The 16,893-nt window shown below is 44.1% G+C and overlaps 1 protein-coding gene across 2 annotated transcripts in view; it reads right to left on the bottom strand.

Moving 5' to 3' along the window:
• SMAP1 (small ArfGAP 1) overlaps positions 1-16,893 on the bottom strand; it is a 179,713-nt gene that overhangs the window by 106,202 nt on the left and 56,618 nt on the right. For both annotated transcript variants that reach the window (XM_066604375.1, XM_066604383.1), the window contains exon 3: positions 8,211-8,296. In XM_066604375.1, the coding sequence (XP_066460472.1) occupies positions 8,211-8,296 (86 nt within the window). The remainder of the gene's footprint in view (positions 1-8,210; positions 8,297-16,893) is intronic.

The raw sequence follows: 16,893 nt of genomic DNA, 5'->3' as shown, positions 1-16,893 counted from the left end.
TTACGGAAAAGTACAGGAACAATTACTGCTGGTACGGCATATTGGGCATCTGTTACCTGACAGATCGGCCTGTGTAAAAGTACCATTAGATAGTCTTTGATTACACATCAGTAAGGCCCCCTGTCCACGGCAGTTTATTCACGCCGGCCGACGTTTCCCATAGCATTGCTATGGAAAGAGCTGGCACCTGTCCAAGAGCGAAGAACCATTGCGATTCTCCACTCGCGGCGGCCAATTCGCAGCATGCTGCGAATTGCCCCGATTCTCCGCGGTCAGCCTATCTAATAGGCCCAATAAAGCCTATGCGTATGCAGAGGAACACATTTTCAAGTGTATACGCTCAGAGTACAGCAAAAATATATGATGTAAAGGGCCCTAAATAATTCTGCACAGTAAATCCCTGTTCACATCCCCCCCACCCCCAACACCCCAGTTTAACATATACGCTGCAAAATACTTTAGACATATCTGTTAAACGGGCTGATTTCTGCCTGGCAGTGGCATCTATCACCTATAGGATATAATGGCTTATGAATGATTGGTGCCACCGTTAAGTATCAGTCACAGGCATCTATTGCCGATAAACTCCACGCATAATAGCATCTGTTTAAGCCTTTTCAATCCACTGTCTGACATCTAAAGACATTCTGATTGAAGGCTATACAGCTCCGATGTGGGAAGACGTCCGGCAGGGTATTCTTACTGTATATTACTGGCCACTCAGTTGCCGGGGGCCTCTCCAGCATGTCCCATACCGCAGTACTGGCTCTAGCCAGCAGATGGCGTCCTTGTATAATGGCAGAAAGAGAAAGCCCCCTAGGAAACCCTGAATCCGGAATTGAATTGCAAAGGGTTAATGGATACGTCATCTCTCGTATATGTAACAGATGCCCATAGCAAGTGCCATACATTGCACACCATCACCAATATGCCGCCCTGGACTCGAGGGGATGGAAAAGTGTAGTGTAATGCATTATCCCATCCTTTCTTTTGTGGTATACCGATCATACGAAGGCCAATCAGACAGCCTTTCAGCCTCCATATGAGTAATAAATAGGAGATGAGCGAGCATACTCGATAAGGCAAACTACTCGAGCGAGTAGTGCCTTATTCAAGTACCTGCCCGCTCGTCTCTAAAGATTCGGGTGTCGGCAGGAGCGGGAAGCGGCGAGGGAGAGCGGGGAGGAACGGAGGGGAGATCTCCCTCTCCCTCTCCCCCCCCCCCCGCTCACCGCCGCGCGGGTGACAGGTGAGTTGCGGCAGTGAGCGGGGGGGAGAGAGATATCCCCACCGTTCCTCCCTGCCCCCTGCCGACACCCGAATCTTTAGAGACGAGCGGGCAGGTACTTGAATAAGGCACTACTCAATCGAGTAGTGTGCCGTATCGAGTATGCTCGCTCATCTCTAGTAATAAACCCCTATGGACATGTTCAGCATATACATCGGGAGCTTTCCCAGCATAGACGCTAAACGGAAACAGAAGAATGTGATATGAAATAACCCTAAGCCTCTGCAAGCTTTTAGGTCTACATTTAGGAGGAAGTCATATTAAAAAATTCTGTGGTTGTCCTCACCTACATAGGTGGTAGCTGATGAGAAGAGATTACTGGATAAAGTCAACCAACCACTGTTGTAGATTATCCATAGATGAGGTTGCCATCCAATCTGGTTTATGGATCAACCCCAGCAAGCTTCAGTGATGGTCAATGTTTAATTGACATTTACCACGTAGAACTACTGTGGCCTAAAGCTACATAAACATAATGAGTGGAGAGATACCAGTGATAAGAAGTCAAACATTAAATCATCAAGCCTGGAATTTTAATTTCTTGCTCGTTATCTCTAATACCTTCTTAATAGCCAATTACTGCACCACACAATTGTTTACATTCTACGAAATGACCTTGGCAAACAAATGCATATGAAATATAGATAGTATGTACGGCTAAGGCAATGGTATCCCGCTAACTTCTCATTAGTTTTAATGAAAAAAAAAAAAATTCTTTAGATCCCTCAAAATTAAAAATTTCAATAATTTGAATATGTTGAGTTAAGGAGACACACGTTCTAGTTAATATAGACTGCATGAAACATTGGCCAAAATTGGAAACGAAAGGATAAGTTAACAGACAGTTATTTTGAGCTACTCATCCCCGTCTCGTGCCATTGATGTGAATGGTCAAGGGATGGATGGCGGTAACGCCTTTCTACCAGCTTCTGACTTTATGACATTGCTCATAACTAGCAAGGACAATATCCAGGGTAAAGCCACATAGAGTGGATGGGATTTTTTCCAATATCGACATGCTGCAAAAAAAGATACACGTAGAGTCAACATCTGGTGCGGATTTTTAAATCCAAGTCACGTACATTCATGCTAAGGTTTTCACCCTCTAAAAGGCATAGGGTGAATTCTCTAGCAAATATGGAGCAAAATTTGAGGAGTTACCCAGTTTTTTAAAATTGAAACCCTATCCCTGCCCTTTCCTACAACAGCCCATCAGAATTGTTGGACACCAACAATCTAATATTGAAGACCTATCCTAAGCATAGGCCATTAATTGTAGCACCTTAGTGACGAAGCCTGTTGGCGCCTTAACGACCAACTCATTTTTCAGGTTTTTCCCATCAATGCATTCCAGGAGCCATAACTATCTTTCCGTTAACGCATCCATATAAGAGCTTGTTTTTTGCGGACAACCTGTATTTTTTTTTAATGCCATAATTTTTGGGTACATACAATGTATTTTAGAACTTTTTAAATTTTATTTATGGGGATTGGGGAAATAAAAGAAATTCTGCTGTTTTTATGGATTTCATTTTTACAGAATTCAGTGTGCTTCATAAATAATGTGATCACATTCCCTGGGTCAGCACGATTCCTGCAATACCAAGTTTATGCAGTTTTAGGTTTTGCTATATTTGTACACAGGCCCGCATCGGGCTTTTAATGCACCGCCATCAAAAGACGTATGGGCAGTCATTAAGGGGTTGAAATACCGGATTAACCCCTATAGAATATTATATGTAAATAGTTTCCAGGTTCTCAGAAGATTACTAAAGAGGGTTTGCAGAACTGTCAAGCGAGCAAACACACTGAATTGCTTAGCAAGGTTTTCTCCGAATTAATAATGTATGATCATGGGTTGGTGTAAGCAATAGTCCATGAGGATGGATATACGAACAATTACATAAAGAAACCTTATAAAAATACATTCCTGGCATTGAGAGAATAAAGATTGGGGTAAAGAGCTATGCAAAGGTGTCATAAGCAACAACTTTTTATGATGACAGAATTCATGATGGAAGGATGCTGGAAGAGGTTTAGCAGTACCAACCATGGGAATGTGCTTAGAAAAGGTTTACGAGACGGGTAGACTGTGGGCAAGGAGAAACATGGTGATTAACCATACCCAGTTAGGTTAATGGCCTTTATCAATTTTCAATTGCTACCACGTGTGCCAAGAACCCATACAAGAGAGTCACAATATTACAGTCAGAATTTTAAGTCAGGATGGCTGTATGGATTCGGATCCTGCTAGTCGCATGGTGTAGCAAAAATAAAAATATGATGACTTCTGTTGTATGGAAAGGTTATATGGTGGGGATTGACTTTAAAGTAAGAGTAACTGATGCAGGCCATTTTCTTCTTAAATGATCTGTGCACATGGACCTAGGGATAACTGGATGCTCTGTGTTAGACACTGTTGTATATAAAACCTCAGCGGCCAATATTCTGAAATCTACATAAACCATCCTTTACTTTTTAGATACAATCATTCCAAAGTCACTTGAATTATATTTGTCTCATTCATGTGTACTGACCTTTATTAAGTAGTCATCACATGATTGGCTGACTATATATTGGGATTCATGAGGGGGTGCAGTATGCCTAATAAGAGCAGTCATTACATTTATCATAGGTCCAGACAAAATTTTGACTAAAGAAGAAGCACATGTACAACAGGTCATATCCGGGAATGAAGACGATGTAAAGAGATACAAGCCATTTGGCAAATGTAGTTTAACCCATTAAGAACCAAGAACTGTAAATTTATGTAAAATGTATGTAAAATTACGGCGGGGATTAAAGCTCCTGTCTCGGCAATCAATCTGAAGCAGGCCGGGTTGTCAGCTGTTAGTCACAGCTGATAACCTGGAGGAGGAGGGAGAAGTGGGTTTTAACCCTTTCTGCCTCCTCCTTTCTTTAGTACACATTGCTCAATGAGAATTATGTACTAAAAAGTGAAAGTGGAAGAGTTTCTTCAACTACGCGAGCCCGAGGTCACGTGACTGCCAGGATTTCCTGCTACAACAGAGCTGCAGGGTCCTAGCAGAACCTGATCAACTCTGTAACCAAGGCTCCAGTGGAAAAACGTCAAATAAAAAAAAACAAAAAACATGTGAATGTCCCCCAGAGGACTTAAATGACATCATGGGGCATGTAAATAGTGAAGAGAATAATTACATACATAATTTTAAAAAAAACTTACAGAATAAAACAATATACACATAAGAAAATAACTCAAAGCAGCTGCAAGCCAAAACTGTACATGCTCTATGCAACCTGTAATCCAAAACCATATATACTGTATATCAAAATATCTGAAACAAAATGAGGAACCTGTTCCCATAGTATATTTACCCTAAAATAAAGTAATTTACAAAAATATTAAAAAAAAAAATATATATATATATATATATATATATATATATATATATATATATATATATTTTTTTTTTTTTTTTTTTTTAGCTTTTTAACCCCAATTAAACTAAAAAAAAACTGGAAAAAAATTAAGTGAAAAAGATATTTAAAAAATAGTCCTATATGTCATGGAAAAAAAATGCAGCAAAAATAATTTTGGTAGCTAAAGGAAAAAATTAAATAGGGCAGTAAAACCACAACATGGGTAAAGTCCCTAAAAAAAAAGTGTCTGGTCCTTAGGTACAAAACAGCCTGGTCCTTAAAAGGTTAAGATGGTGACACATCTGCCCCCCTACTGATTCCGAGACCGCGGGTAACATGCTTTATGACTAGCATCAGCTCTCCTATCTCCCCTATTTTATTATCACAGGAGAATGAAAACTGTAATCCCATTGGCTGCCCTGAGCAAATACTCCATATATTGCCTGTAGGTTCTATAATTGAGGACCATTGTTAATAAAGGTACCCCTGCTCCTATTGGAAACACTTAAACAGGATATTGTTGCTTATCACACAGTGCAAAAAAAGGAACAATTCATCTCACGAAAGCGGCAGAATTAACCTGAATATAAAGTATAAGGGAAAGAAAGTCATCTTTCCCATTTTCTCATTCACCCCAACAATAAAATTAGCATGAGGCCTATGGGGAAGGTTAGGTGGCACACAGTGCTCACATTTTAATTCGAGCTGGAACACTGATTAAATATGCATTTTGTCTTCCACTGAACATAACGAGTGTGCAGACAATTAAATTACCATTTAGCCCCATAGAAAAGTAAATCATAGTGAAGTAAATCTTACATTTGCAGGCACATTCCATTGACAACAGAGCAACTTTGAAAAGATCAAACAACCTCAGAGGAACAGAACTGTTGATTAGGTCTGCTGCACAATAGATCTCAGGAAACTAAAGTAATTAAAATTTTGCGATAAGACCTGAAATCCTAATAATGGAGAGCTTAATGTAAAACTATCATTTGTCATTTAATGGTATGTGCAGACTATAATTAACTGCATCCCACAAGAGAAATTATTCTATTCCATCCCTACGTACAAAATTACTTTTACTTTACCGAGATTATCAAGTGCTAGAGGTAAATGACTACAGGATCGCTGTAGGCCCATTAACACCAACATCTTAACAATTAAGATCCTGCCACCTGGGCTGCGGTGGCATTGGTCAATTGATGTTCATACTCGGCAAGCGTGACGTCTCAAGTATATTAATGGCAGTTGTTACAAGTAATCACGCGCCTAATAGCGCACTCTTACAGAATTGTGCCGCTGACACCAAGGTCACATTCTGAAGACTCCAAATCATCCACCTTTTGGAGATCTAAATGAAATAATTGCAAGGTCCTGACCCATAACTCAACACAATGGGAAAGTACATGATTACAGCTGAGATGCTATACAAAATTAGCACTAAACATCCGAAGGTCAGCCTATTCTCATCACTCCTTTTTTTTAGCACTATGCAAATAAAAGTACGTTATAATGTTATACTTTACTGTAACTTTATACTAAACTTCTTCCAAAACTGATGTATGATTGCTAAGGAGTGCAAAGATCTAAAAGGTGCCCATACAGAGATCGAAAATTGATGAAATTGGAGGATTTCAGCCAAAATAATTGGTTGTCAACTGAAATTTAACAGACTGTCATCGTCTGGAAAGCAAACTACATTTCAAGTTTTTGTCCGATAGTTGGACAAAGTATTTTTAGTCTTCCCAGGAAGAATACTATCGATGACCTAGCCTCAGAATAGGTCATCAATAGTTAAATCGTTTAGAGTCCGGCGCTTGGGATCCTAACTGATCAGTTGAGTGGACGCATACTGTCAGCACCGCAATAACACAGAAGTCGGAGCGGAAGCCTCCTCGACGACCTCCGTAGAGTGGCCGGCACAGCTCTGATTGAAATCAATGAGAGCCGTGCCTGCAGTTACAAGCGTCGGCCACTACATGGGAGGTTGGAGTGGAGACTTCCACTCCAAATACACAGAGGTCGGAGCGGAAGCCCCCACACTGACCTACTTATTGTGGCCGATGCTTGTAACTGCAGGGACAGCTCCCATTCATTTAAATGAGAGCCATGCCTGCAGTTACAAGCGCCGGCCACTACACAGAGGTCAGCGCGGAGGCACTGACAGCATGCACCTGCTCAGCTGATCGGTCGGGGTCCCGAGTGACGGACCTCAGCTGATCAACTATTGATGACCTATCCTGATGATAGTATTTCCCTGGAAACCCCCTTTTACCATATAGGGACAGCTTGAACAATTGTAATGGTTAATACGGACTAAAAGATGTATGCTACCATCTGCTAAACAATTATTCACTAGGCGATTCAACCATGAACCTACCTCCATATAACGTGTATGGCCACCTTAATGGCTGTGTACAGAAGAAATCTGATCTGACCACTTGCCAACTGCATTATGTGAATATACGTCTTGTGGTTGCTATGGATGTACAGAGCGGCCTTAGGATCCGAGCATGCTCCATACCAGACAGCCATCAGCTGTGTCTGTCAGTTGACAGCTGTTAGCAACTGTCACAATTGGCTTTCACTCGGATTGTGCCTGTTACCTACTTTGTTGCCACGGTCAAACCTGACCATGTGTGTAAGCAGCCAACTGGAAGGCGCTCCATTCCCCGCAAATCTATGGCAAGGTACCAATGGATTTGGCATGGCAGTGTGGGTCTTCGTGAAGGTTCCCAAAGCTGCCATGCATGGATGCCTATTAAGCAGTGATTAACCTCTTGAGGACATGACCTATTTTGGCAAGAAGGATGCGGTTATTTTAAGAGATTTTCATCTCCACTTTTCAAAGGCCATAACCATTCTACGCTTCCATTGACATGCCTTGTGTGAAAAATTGTAGTTTTTATTGGTACCATTATTTGCTACATAAAATGTATAGTAAAACTTTAATGAGTTTTTTTGGAGGGTTGAGAGAGAAAACACATCAATTCAGTAATTAAAAAAAAAATTTTTTTTACAGCGCTATTCATGCAGCATAAATGACAATTTTTTTCTGCAGGTTGCAAGATAACAAAATTTTTATTTCTTAGGTTTTTCCACTTTTGCACATAAAACTAATAGTGATTTTTCAGCACAAGATCATTATTTTAGGTAAAAAAAAATGGCTTTGCACGTTTCCTAGTTATCACATTGGCCATCATATTAACACAAGTTGCGTCAATTGCAGTGACCATTTAACACCAGAAAGACCGCCACACTAGCACATCCCCTTCTAAAAAAAGTAATTTTGTTAAATAGCTAACGAACGCCAAGTATTCTGGCATTTTTCTTAAAAAGAACAACAAATTAAATGTATCTGATCATTCCAGACAGCTATGGCCCCTAAAGCTGACAGGCCATGCCGAACGTCATTTTTGAAGGATCGATTTACTTTTTGTACATATATGCAAATGAGCCCCTGAGAACGATTTACCAAAGTAGCCGTGGCTACAATGAAACCACTTTAAAAGGATACTGGTCTGTCTGAGGTCTTCGGAAGTTTTCAGGAAGATTCGCTTCATATAGCAGTCTTGCTTTTGTGTTTCCCATGTCTTGCATGCACTGAAAGAAGAAGAAGAAGTGTGTCAGCCCAACATGCACAGTGAACGGCACAGACCGCACATCAACTGCAACTTATAAGATTGTCCGCACAATCACAGCTGCTCATAGATGTAAAGATTCCACCACAATCCTATACACTTTGGAATCTATATTCTATTTGGACGCAATTTAGAAGGGACATAATTGTACAAGATAGGCCGGTTTTACACACGCGGATTCTAATTGTGGAATCCGCACGGAGGAACTGCAGCAAGACGCTAGCAATATAAAGCGTGCAAATTTGTGGGCCTCCCGCATGTGGAATCTGCCCCGAACATGTGAAGCCGGCCTTAGGCCAGTTTCACATCTGCGCCAGTACCTCCAGCCAGAGGTTCCATCACAGATCTGGCTAAAGATACTGGAGAAATGCGGCAGTTTTTCTTACGTCCGAAAGCTATGCAGAAAGTGTACGGACCCCGTTTTAGTCACGGGGTTCGTCCGGTGCTGTTTGGTTCCATCCAGGAACACCCATCAGCCGCGAGGATTCCCCTTTCCTGTTCCCCGAACGGAACAGGAAAATGGAATCCCCAATGCAGATGTGAAACTAAGGCCTCCTGCAGACGGGCGGGTCTGATCTGGCTGCGAGGATTCTTGCCACGGGACCCGACCCGAGCGCCTGCAGAGAGCAGCGCATACTCACCCGCGCCTGCGGCTCCGGCTGTTTGATGTGGCGGCTTGCCGGGCAGCCAGCGCATGCGCAGACTGGAGCCACCTGCTGGGCACTGACGTTTCTGTGTGGGGCTCTGCGAGCCCCGCAGAGAAATAGGGCGTGCTGTCTGCCTAGGATTGCATTTGCTAACGCAATCCTATGGCAGCTTCCAAGGGCGGAAATTCCGCGGGAAATCCAGTCGCGGAATTTCCGCCCGTCTGCAGGTGGCGCAGGTCACAATATAAGCCATTTCAAGATGAAAGAATATTTCCATTCCATGGGACCAGTGAGTTTATCTCTGCAGGCACAATGACCATCACGTAAATAAAAGTTTTTTATGGCAACTTTATAAAGAGAACAGAGGCTAAATATCCCACTGTATTCACAAGGCAACACTTGAAGGACTCAGACTGGAAGAATCATTAAAGAGGAGTAATAAAGGTCCCATTTAGAGTGCCGAGGACTGGTAGAATATGAGCCGCTCAGCACGTACAGTAAGAAAGCTATCCGTCATCTTCCTCGCTGAATCACAAATGACGTCTCCTCTTCACTTTCAAAACTAATGAGATTTCAATTACAGTGCTAAGGAGGGCGACATGGTCTACGGAGCCCGCTAATTATGATCCACCGGCTCCTTACTTTATAAGATCACCGTATTTACAAGCGTGCATACCCACACAAATTCAAGAATCTTCATCAACAGACTGAAATGTGAAGCAAGAGAAGAGGAGTCCATGAAACAAGGAATAAGGACTGCTTGGCACAAAAGGTGATTTCCGAAGACAACCAACCTCAAGCTTACCGACAGAATACAACCCATGTAAGGACAAACCTGCAGGCCGGGCCAAGAGCCTAGAGAAAGGTTCGACCACAAGAGATTCCAGTATCCAGTAGTAGCTAATTCGGGCCTGTATTTTAGCTTAAAGAAACAAAATACAGGGCCAATTTCAAGAACTGACAACCCTTAAAGAGGAACTGCACTTTTCAAAACTTTTCAACGTCTCTCTGACATGGCAAAAGTTTGTGTGCGAGTCTCGCTGCCGAAACCCTACTGATCGCTAGAACGAAGGGGCTGCAGCACTCACCGGAGCGCTGTGCTTTTTTGGCCAGCTTTACTGCTCTTGAGCTCTTCCCGGTATCTCAAGACAGCCACATAAGAGATCTATAGATTTCTACGCTGCCTTCTTAGGTGCTGGGAGGACTCAAAAGGCAACGAAGACGGTCGAGAGGGAACAACTCTCTGGTGAGTACTACAGCTGGAGGCCTCATGTTACAAGTTTGTGATAAGTGCATCTACTCCAAGCAGTGCTTGAAAAGCAGACGGGATGGATGGTATACTTGTATCTTGTCGCCACTGGATGTGTGGGTGGTGACAAGATACAGCCAGGTTGACAGGCTGGCCATTCCCCCCTCTCAGGTCCTGGCACTCAGTAACATTGGCTTACCAGGCGCTGCAGCTGATTTCCTGGTCCGGACTCCCTGCAGTGGGCTGCAGGGCCAGACAGTGAGGGACTTCCCCACTGGCCTGGCTGTACTCGGCAGCAGTGGGGGACAGTGACGGAGCAGCGGTGCCAGAGAGGTTTCACCAGTGGCCTGCCTGTACTGGGCTGTGGTGGTGGACTGTGAGGAAGCGGCGGCGACAGAGTGCCTTCCCCGACGGCCTCCCTGCACTGTGCATTGGTGACAGACCCTGAGGGAGCGGCGTCACAGCGCTTTCCCCGGCGGTCTCCCTCCACTGACAGCGGCACTGCAGACAGAGGCAGCGACGCCACCAGACCGGCTTCCCCGACAGACTCCCTGGACTGGCCACCACTGCCAGTAGGACACTCCAATTAATGCTGAATGCCCACGGACAGATTATTGCTGTGGAATTCGTGGTCATACACCTGCCACGAATTCCGCAGTAATGTCCATCCATAGGCATGCCATGTTAAATGATTCTATCCCACCCACAGAAATTTTCCGCTCGCAGGGGGAAAAAAAATAAAAATTTAAAAATTTAAAAATCACAGAATGTTCTATTTTATGCAGGGGAAAAAAAACAAAAAAAAACGCACAGACTGCTTCCATTGCAGTCAATGGAAGCAGTCCATCCTGCGATACTTCCACTGTGAGCACTGCGGAAGAATTGTGAGAATCCGCATCATACCCAGCACTGTGCATGCGACGGCTGAGGCGCTCGTGGCAGTTTGAGGGAGGTGAGTATAGGGTTCTCTGGGGGGGCGCCGGGTCTGATTCCGCAGCGACATTTCACACAGTCAGAATCCGACCCGGCCGTGGGCATGTCTCCAAGTGAAATCACTGCAAAGTTAGATGGACTTAAAGGGATTGTCCCGCAAAAGCAAGTGGGTCTATACACTTCTGTATGGCCATATTAATGCACTTTGTAATGTTCATTGTGCATTAATTATGAGCCATACAGAAGTTATTCACTTACCTGTTCCGTTGCTAGCGTCCTCGTCTCCATGGTGCCGTCTAATCTTCAGCGTCTAATCGCCCGATTAGACGCGCTTGCGCAGTCCTGTCTTCTGTCTTCTGAATGGGGCCGCTCGTGCCAGAGAGCGACTCCTCATAGCTCCGCCCCGTCACGTGTGCCGATTCCAGCCAATCAGGAGGCTGGAATCGGCAATGGACCGCACAGAAGCCCTGCGGTCCACCGAGGGTGAAGATCCCGGCGGCCATCTTCGCACGGTAAGTAAGAAGTCACCGGAGCGCGGGGATTCGGGTAAGTACTGTGCGTTTTTTTTTTTAAGCCCCTGCATCGGGTTTGTCTCGCGCCGAACGGGGGGGCTATTGAAAAAAAAAACCCCGTTTCGGCGCGGGACAACTCCTTTAACTGTTTGTGAAAAACAAAGCAATGCTGCCAATGTAATATAATGATGATATGTACATAAACAATCATTAACAGAATAAGCAGAAGTCCAGTTTACATGCAGCATGTCACATAGGGACATTTTAGACATTGCTTTCTAGGAAGCATTGCTCATCTAGGGAAGATACCCACAATGGAAAACACCTACTTGGGTGGACAAGCTGGTGGCATTCCCAATAGTGGAACCTGGAGCTCAAAGCCTTGTCTGCCTTGTTGCATAGCATCACAATATATATGGGTAATCAAATCGCAGCTCCAGCTAGTAGAGAGGAGGAGTGGGGAGTTCTCAAAAAGCTGTTGCCATTAGGTAAAACACACCATGGGAAGCGCAAAACCATCCCTTTAAGGCAAATAGGCCCAGGTTGCTTCCAGCATCAACCTTTTATCTCAAGGGCTATTCTGCTTAGCTTAGACAGTTGCAACAATTTACCTTCTGGCACAGCTTCCAATCAACGCTATACATGAAATGGTTATTATAAAAAATATATATATCATGTAGCTGACAGAGAGAAATGGCTACATTAAACAAATTGAAAACCTACTTAATGGTATTTTTTCACATGCCGTTTAATTTTTTCTTGTTTAAACAGAAAAAAATGCTAAGTTTTCAGTGACACGAGTGAAAAAACCTACCTAATTATTTAGATACAAAGAGATAATTATTAGTGTAATATTTTGATGGATGAACCCATCAAGTGTGCCAGGAGTTATCATCTGCGTAATCTATCTTGGTGGAGATGGAAGACTCAAGAGGAAAAGTCTACTCCGCTTAATTAGGAAGATATGAATACAAAACACAACAATTGTTAAACATGCAAGGAAACGTCCACAGCTCCCCAATTACAGTGCGGAGATTGAAGAGCTTACCACTTAGCTTAGAGAAGAACAAGAGGGCTGTGAGGAAACATCTCGGAATCAGTCTGTACTTCCTAATCTAGAAAAACAACCCAAAAAATGCCCGCGCCCAAATGTAGGACTATAAGGGAGTTCCAGTTCAGACTTACTAAGAAGAGCCAATGCTTAGCTTCCCTGGACCTAACAGCGTAACGCTCAACTGTTGCTGCTTCAGCGAACTGCGCCCAAACCAGAACTAGTAGGTCACGAGCCCCGAGTGCTAAGGCAGCAGAAATGCAGTCCTAGGCTCTTGCTCAGAACCTGAAGGTTGCAAATTCAATCCCTGCATGGTTCAGGTAGCCGGCTCATGGTTGACTCAGCCATCAATCCTTCCGAGGTCTGTAAAATGAGTACCCAGCTTGGTGGGGGGGGTAATAAATAAATTACCTGAAAGGACTGCGGAATAAGTTGGCGCTATACAAATAACAAGATTTAATTTATTTGATCTGTTTTGGCCATGTGGTGGACACGCAAGAAGCCAGATAGCAGTACTGTAAGGAGCTGTGCAATTACGTCATCATCACGGGATCAAAACAGGACTTCCTCTGACGTACATTCACTAAATACAAGCAGAGATTTTTTAAATATATCATAAATAAAACCTATAGCTTTTCTTTAGATAATCAATAAATTCCGCAGAAACTGGAAACCCTTTATAAATCGTGTTATCCAACATTTGGGTGTTTATAGTATTGGGTATACAATAAGCGGCTGATGTTTTATCGTGTGGCATCTTCATTTCCGACAAGAACGAGGCTGCATTGCTGTATATGTTATCCCATATGGGAATTTCCAAAGACAGCCTGGTGTAGGAGCAGAGCGTCAAGCCTCATCCTCGGGGATGCCAGAACATCACATTCACACTGGTGATAATTACAGGAAGGTTTCACTTCACCCCGGTGGATACAGTCTGCCTTGAAGGGAAATGCAAAAAGATACCAAAATAGAAATCAATTAAAATAGAACTAAATTTACAAACCTTAAACATGTCTAATGCGAAGCAACGCACAGCTGCTCAGACTGAAAGTGCCAACATGGAGACTCGTAGGTTTTATTCTGAAATACTAAGGCGTTTCAAGAGGAAAAAAAAAAAAAAAACCTTGAAAATTCAACCTGGGAACAGAACTCTGAGTCAATGAGGTGGGCCGTTGCGGCCTCTCCCCACCTGCATCCTGAAGAGCGCATCCCCTTTTGCATATAAGGCCAACATGGCCCACCTCCACGACTCAGTTCAGTTCCTGGGTCAAATTTCAAGGCAGTTTTTTTCTGAAATGCCTCAGCATTTCAGAATCAGACCTACACAGGGGCGATGTGCATACCTGCCCGGGTTCAGTCCATAGCCATACGCAGAATCTAGCAGCCATACGCTCTGCCGGCAGAGACCACATATGGCACTGCGCATGCCGCAAACCCCATGCTCATGGACATGCACAATGTGATTTTGTCTTTTTAATTCCTCGCTCTGTTCACAGCGGAGATTCGTACGGAAACACTGTATTGCACATGAACAGCGTATCATACTCTGCCCATACAGGTGTATAGGGCTCACGCTGCGTACGAACGCAGAGAAATAGAGCATGCTGCGATAAGCAGTGAAAACACAGTAGTGGACATGAGCCTTAACTTGATGACCGTGTAGTGGCCAGAAGTCTATGTTGCTGGCCCCTCTATAAATGTCATACATGTCATGTCTTTTGTAGATGGGCAATGCAAAGTTGTCTAGTCATCTTGTCATGTGTATTGCACAGCTGCAACAAGTGAGAGGTCTACAAAGTATCATTACTTGTCTAGTCACGTGATCTATGTAGTCTATAAATATGAGTGTTTTGGGTATGGTAGGGAGATTATTGAGATTCCATCATCCTCTGGGTTCCTGAGTCTTCAGTGTGCCAGCCTCATGTGGTGAAGTATGGAAAAGGAGGAGCGGTTCCTGAGGGTCCCTATACCAGGAACAGTGGAGGAGAGAGCAAGAGGAGTAAGAGAGCACGTCCAGAAAAGGCAGAGATCCCCGCGCAGAGGTACTGTTCCGTGAGGGTGTCTGTGGGGTGACCATACCCCTATCTTCCTCTGGAGAGTTATCCTGCCAGGAGTGGTTCCTCTCAGATAATTTACACTGCAGGAAGGGTGTCATCCTGTGTTTCCTCCCTGACCTCAAATCTGCAGTTTTACCTGCATGGCCGTCTTTTGCAATTTGTGCCTTCTACCAGGATTTCTACAAGTAAAATTTTGCCAGGCCCTGATCGTTCCCAGGGACCTGGAGTACAATACAGTCTGTGGTTCCTTTTTTTACAGCTGAGGGTCATTCCAGTGGGTAATGGAACGGTGGCATCACCCGTGACAACCTTATATCCTGTTCTTCTCTTTATTGGCCATCCCTCTCCTAGGTGTGTCTGGAAGAGGTCCAGCGCTGCTCTGGCCGAAGCTGCGTGTGTCCCTCTGGGAGGGAGCCTGGCAGGTGCCACTGTGCTGTGACTAGTGTCCACTCTACCCTCCCAGCTCCTCAATGTATACCATGCCTGGAGTTACCCTACGGGACGCTGCATCAGTCTTAGTTAGGGGACACAACAGCGGTGGACGGAAATCTGACTGACTGTGCGCATGTTCTTCTATACAAGACTATAGGGGAGTGCATGCATGGGACCCTAAAAAGATTTCAATTTCCGTGTGCCACCAGGACTTTAGAGGAGGACACTTTCGGATCGTGGGAGCAGATGAATATAAAAAAAAAAATACATCACCCGGCTCCTTGTCAGATCCCCAAACAGCACCGTAACTTAGTCTTGTGGTGCTGCAGGGATGCGAGAGGTTCCCTTTAAACCTCTGAACAACCTAAAATAAAAAGCTGAGCTTCTGGATACTGCAAACTGATTTAATTCACCAGTACAACGGAGCATGCACTTTTATTGTATAGCTAGAAGCTGGGCCCTCAGAATCTATTTGACTTGTGGGCCCTATGTACCGCAGTCAGACACTTTGCACAGCGTGCTTGTTTCAGCTGGAATAGGCCGGGCTCACGCAGGTGAATTTGAATTACGTGATCGCGTCCATGCAGACGATACGTGGGCATTGAAAGGTATAAACGTTCGCCAGTTTGCTCAGCCGTGAGGATAGGAATTGTGGATTCCTCGAGAATCTTACTCAGGAAGAGAATTGGCAGCATGCCTTACTTTAGCACGAGTTCTGAGCAGATGGCCTGCATTGAAGTCAATGGAGACGAGTGTTCTGCTTCCCCTACGCAGTTAACATCATGTAGGAGCGGTGGAAACGCTCACTACTTCATAGGAAAACCAGAACACCGTCTTGAGAGGAGTGAGATCCTTCTTCCGCGTGGACGATACGCTGTGCATTGCGTACATCCACCCTCGAGCAGAATCCGACCCGTTCGTGACAGATCTGCTTCAGGAGATGAGATCTGTGATGATCTTAGCTCCCTCTAATAGCACATCATGGGATAGATATGAGGTGTATGGCCAGCTTTACATGACGGAAACAAGACCGTTCTACAAGTTATTACGGCTTCTAATCCAATCAAAACCTTGTCTACCTTATATGGTCTTCAAATTTGTCTTCTATCCCATCTATGGACCCAAGAAATGTTCAAGTGTTTAGCATCTGCAAAGCTTCAGTTTACAAACGGTTAACCAGGAAACAATCTTTACAAGCTCAATCCTTTCCGACAAGTTATTTGCATTCTTGAAACCCATTTATCACTTGGCATATAAAGCCACAAATATGAGTGTAAGGAGAGAATAATGAGCTCCCTGCTCTAATCTGATTGTAACTAGTTAAAGGCTTGAAGAAGATATTTGCGCAGTTCTCCTCTGGGGTAGATGTAGGACCCCACTCATGGGGCGTGCGGAGCGCATTGTTGATGTGCTCTCCTTCCAGGCATTGCTATTTCATTTCACAGCTGCTGTGCCAGGAGATTAAACGTGTTCTGCTAATAGCACCTCACATAAATATGTGGCTCACGTCTGACGAGAGCAAGGCACAAACACAGAACTTTGGGGAAAGTAAGATAAGCTATAGGCAAAGCGTTTGGTAAGATTTATAGTGTTATAGAGGGCCCCGGCGCACATGGCGTAATAAGGAGCTGGCACCTCTGGCAGGCGGGAAACAATGAAATGCATTAGCAAACTGAAG

Source organism: Eleutherodactylus coqui, chromosome 1 (genome assembly GCF_035609145.1).
Source record: "Eleutherodactylus coqui strain aEleCoq1 chromosome 1, aEleCoq1.hap1, whole genome shotgun sequence".
NCBI lineage: Eukaryota > Metazoa > Chordata > Amphibia > Anura > Eleutherodactylidae > Eleutherodactylus > Eleutherodactylus coqui.
Note: the sequence above shows the minus strand (reverse complement) of the source record. Positions and strands in the feature narration are given on the sequence as shown.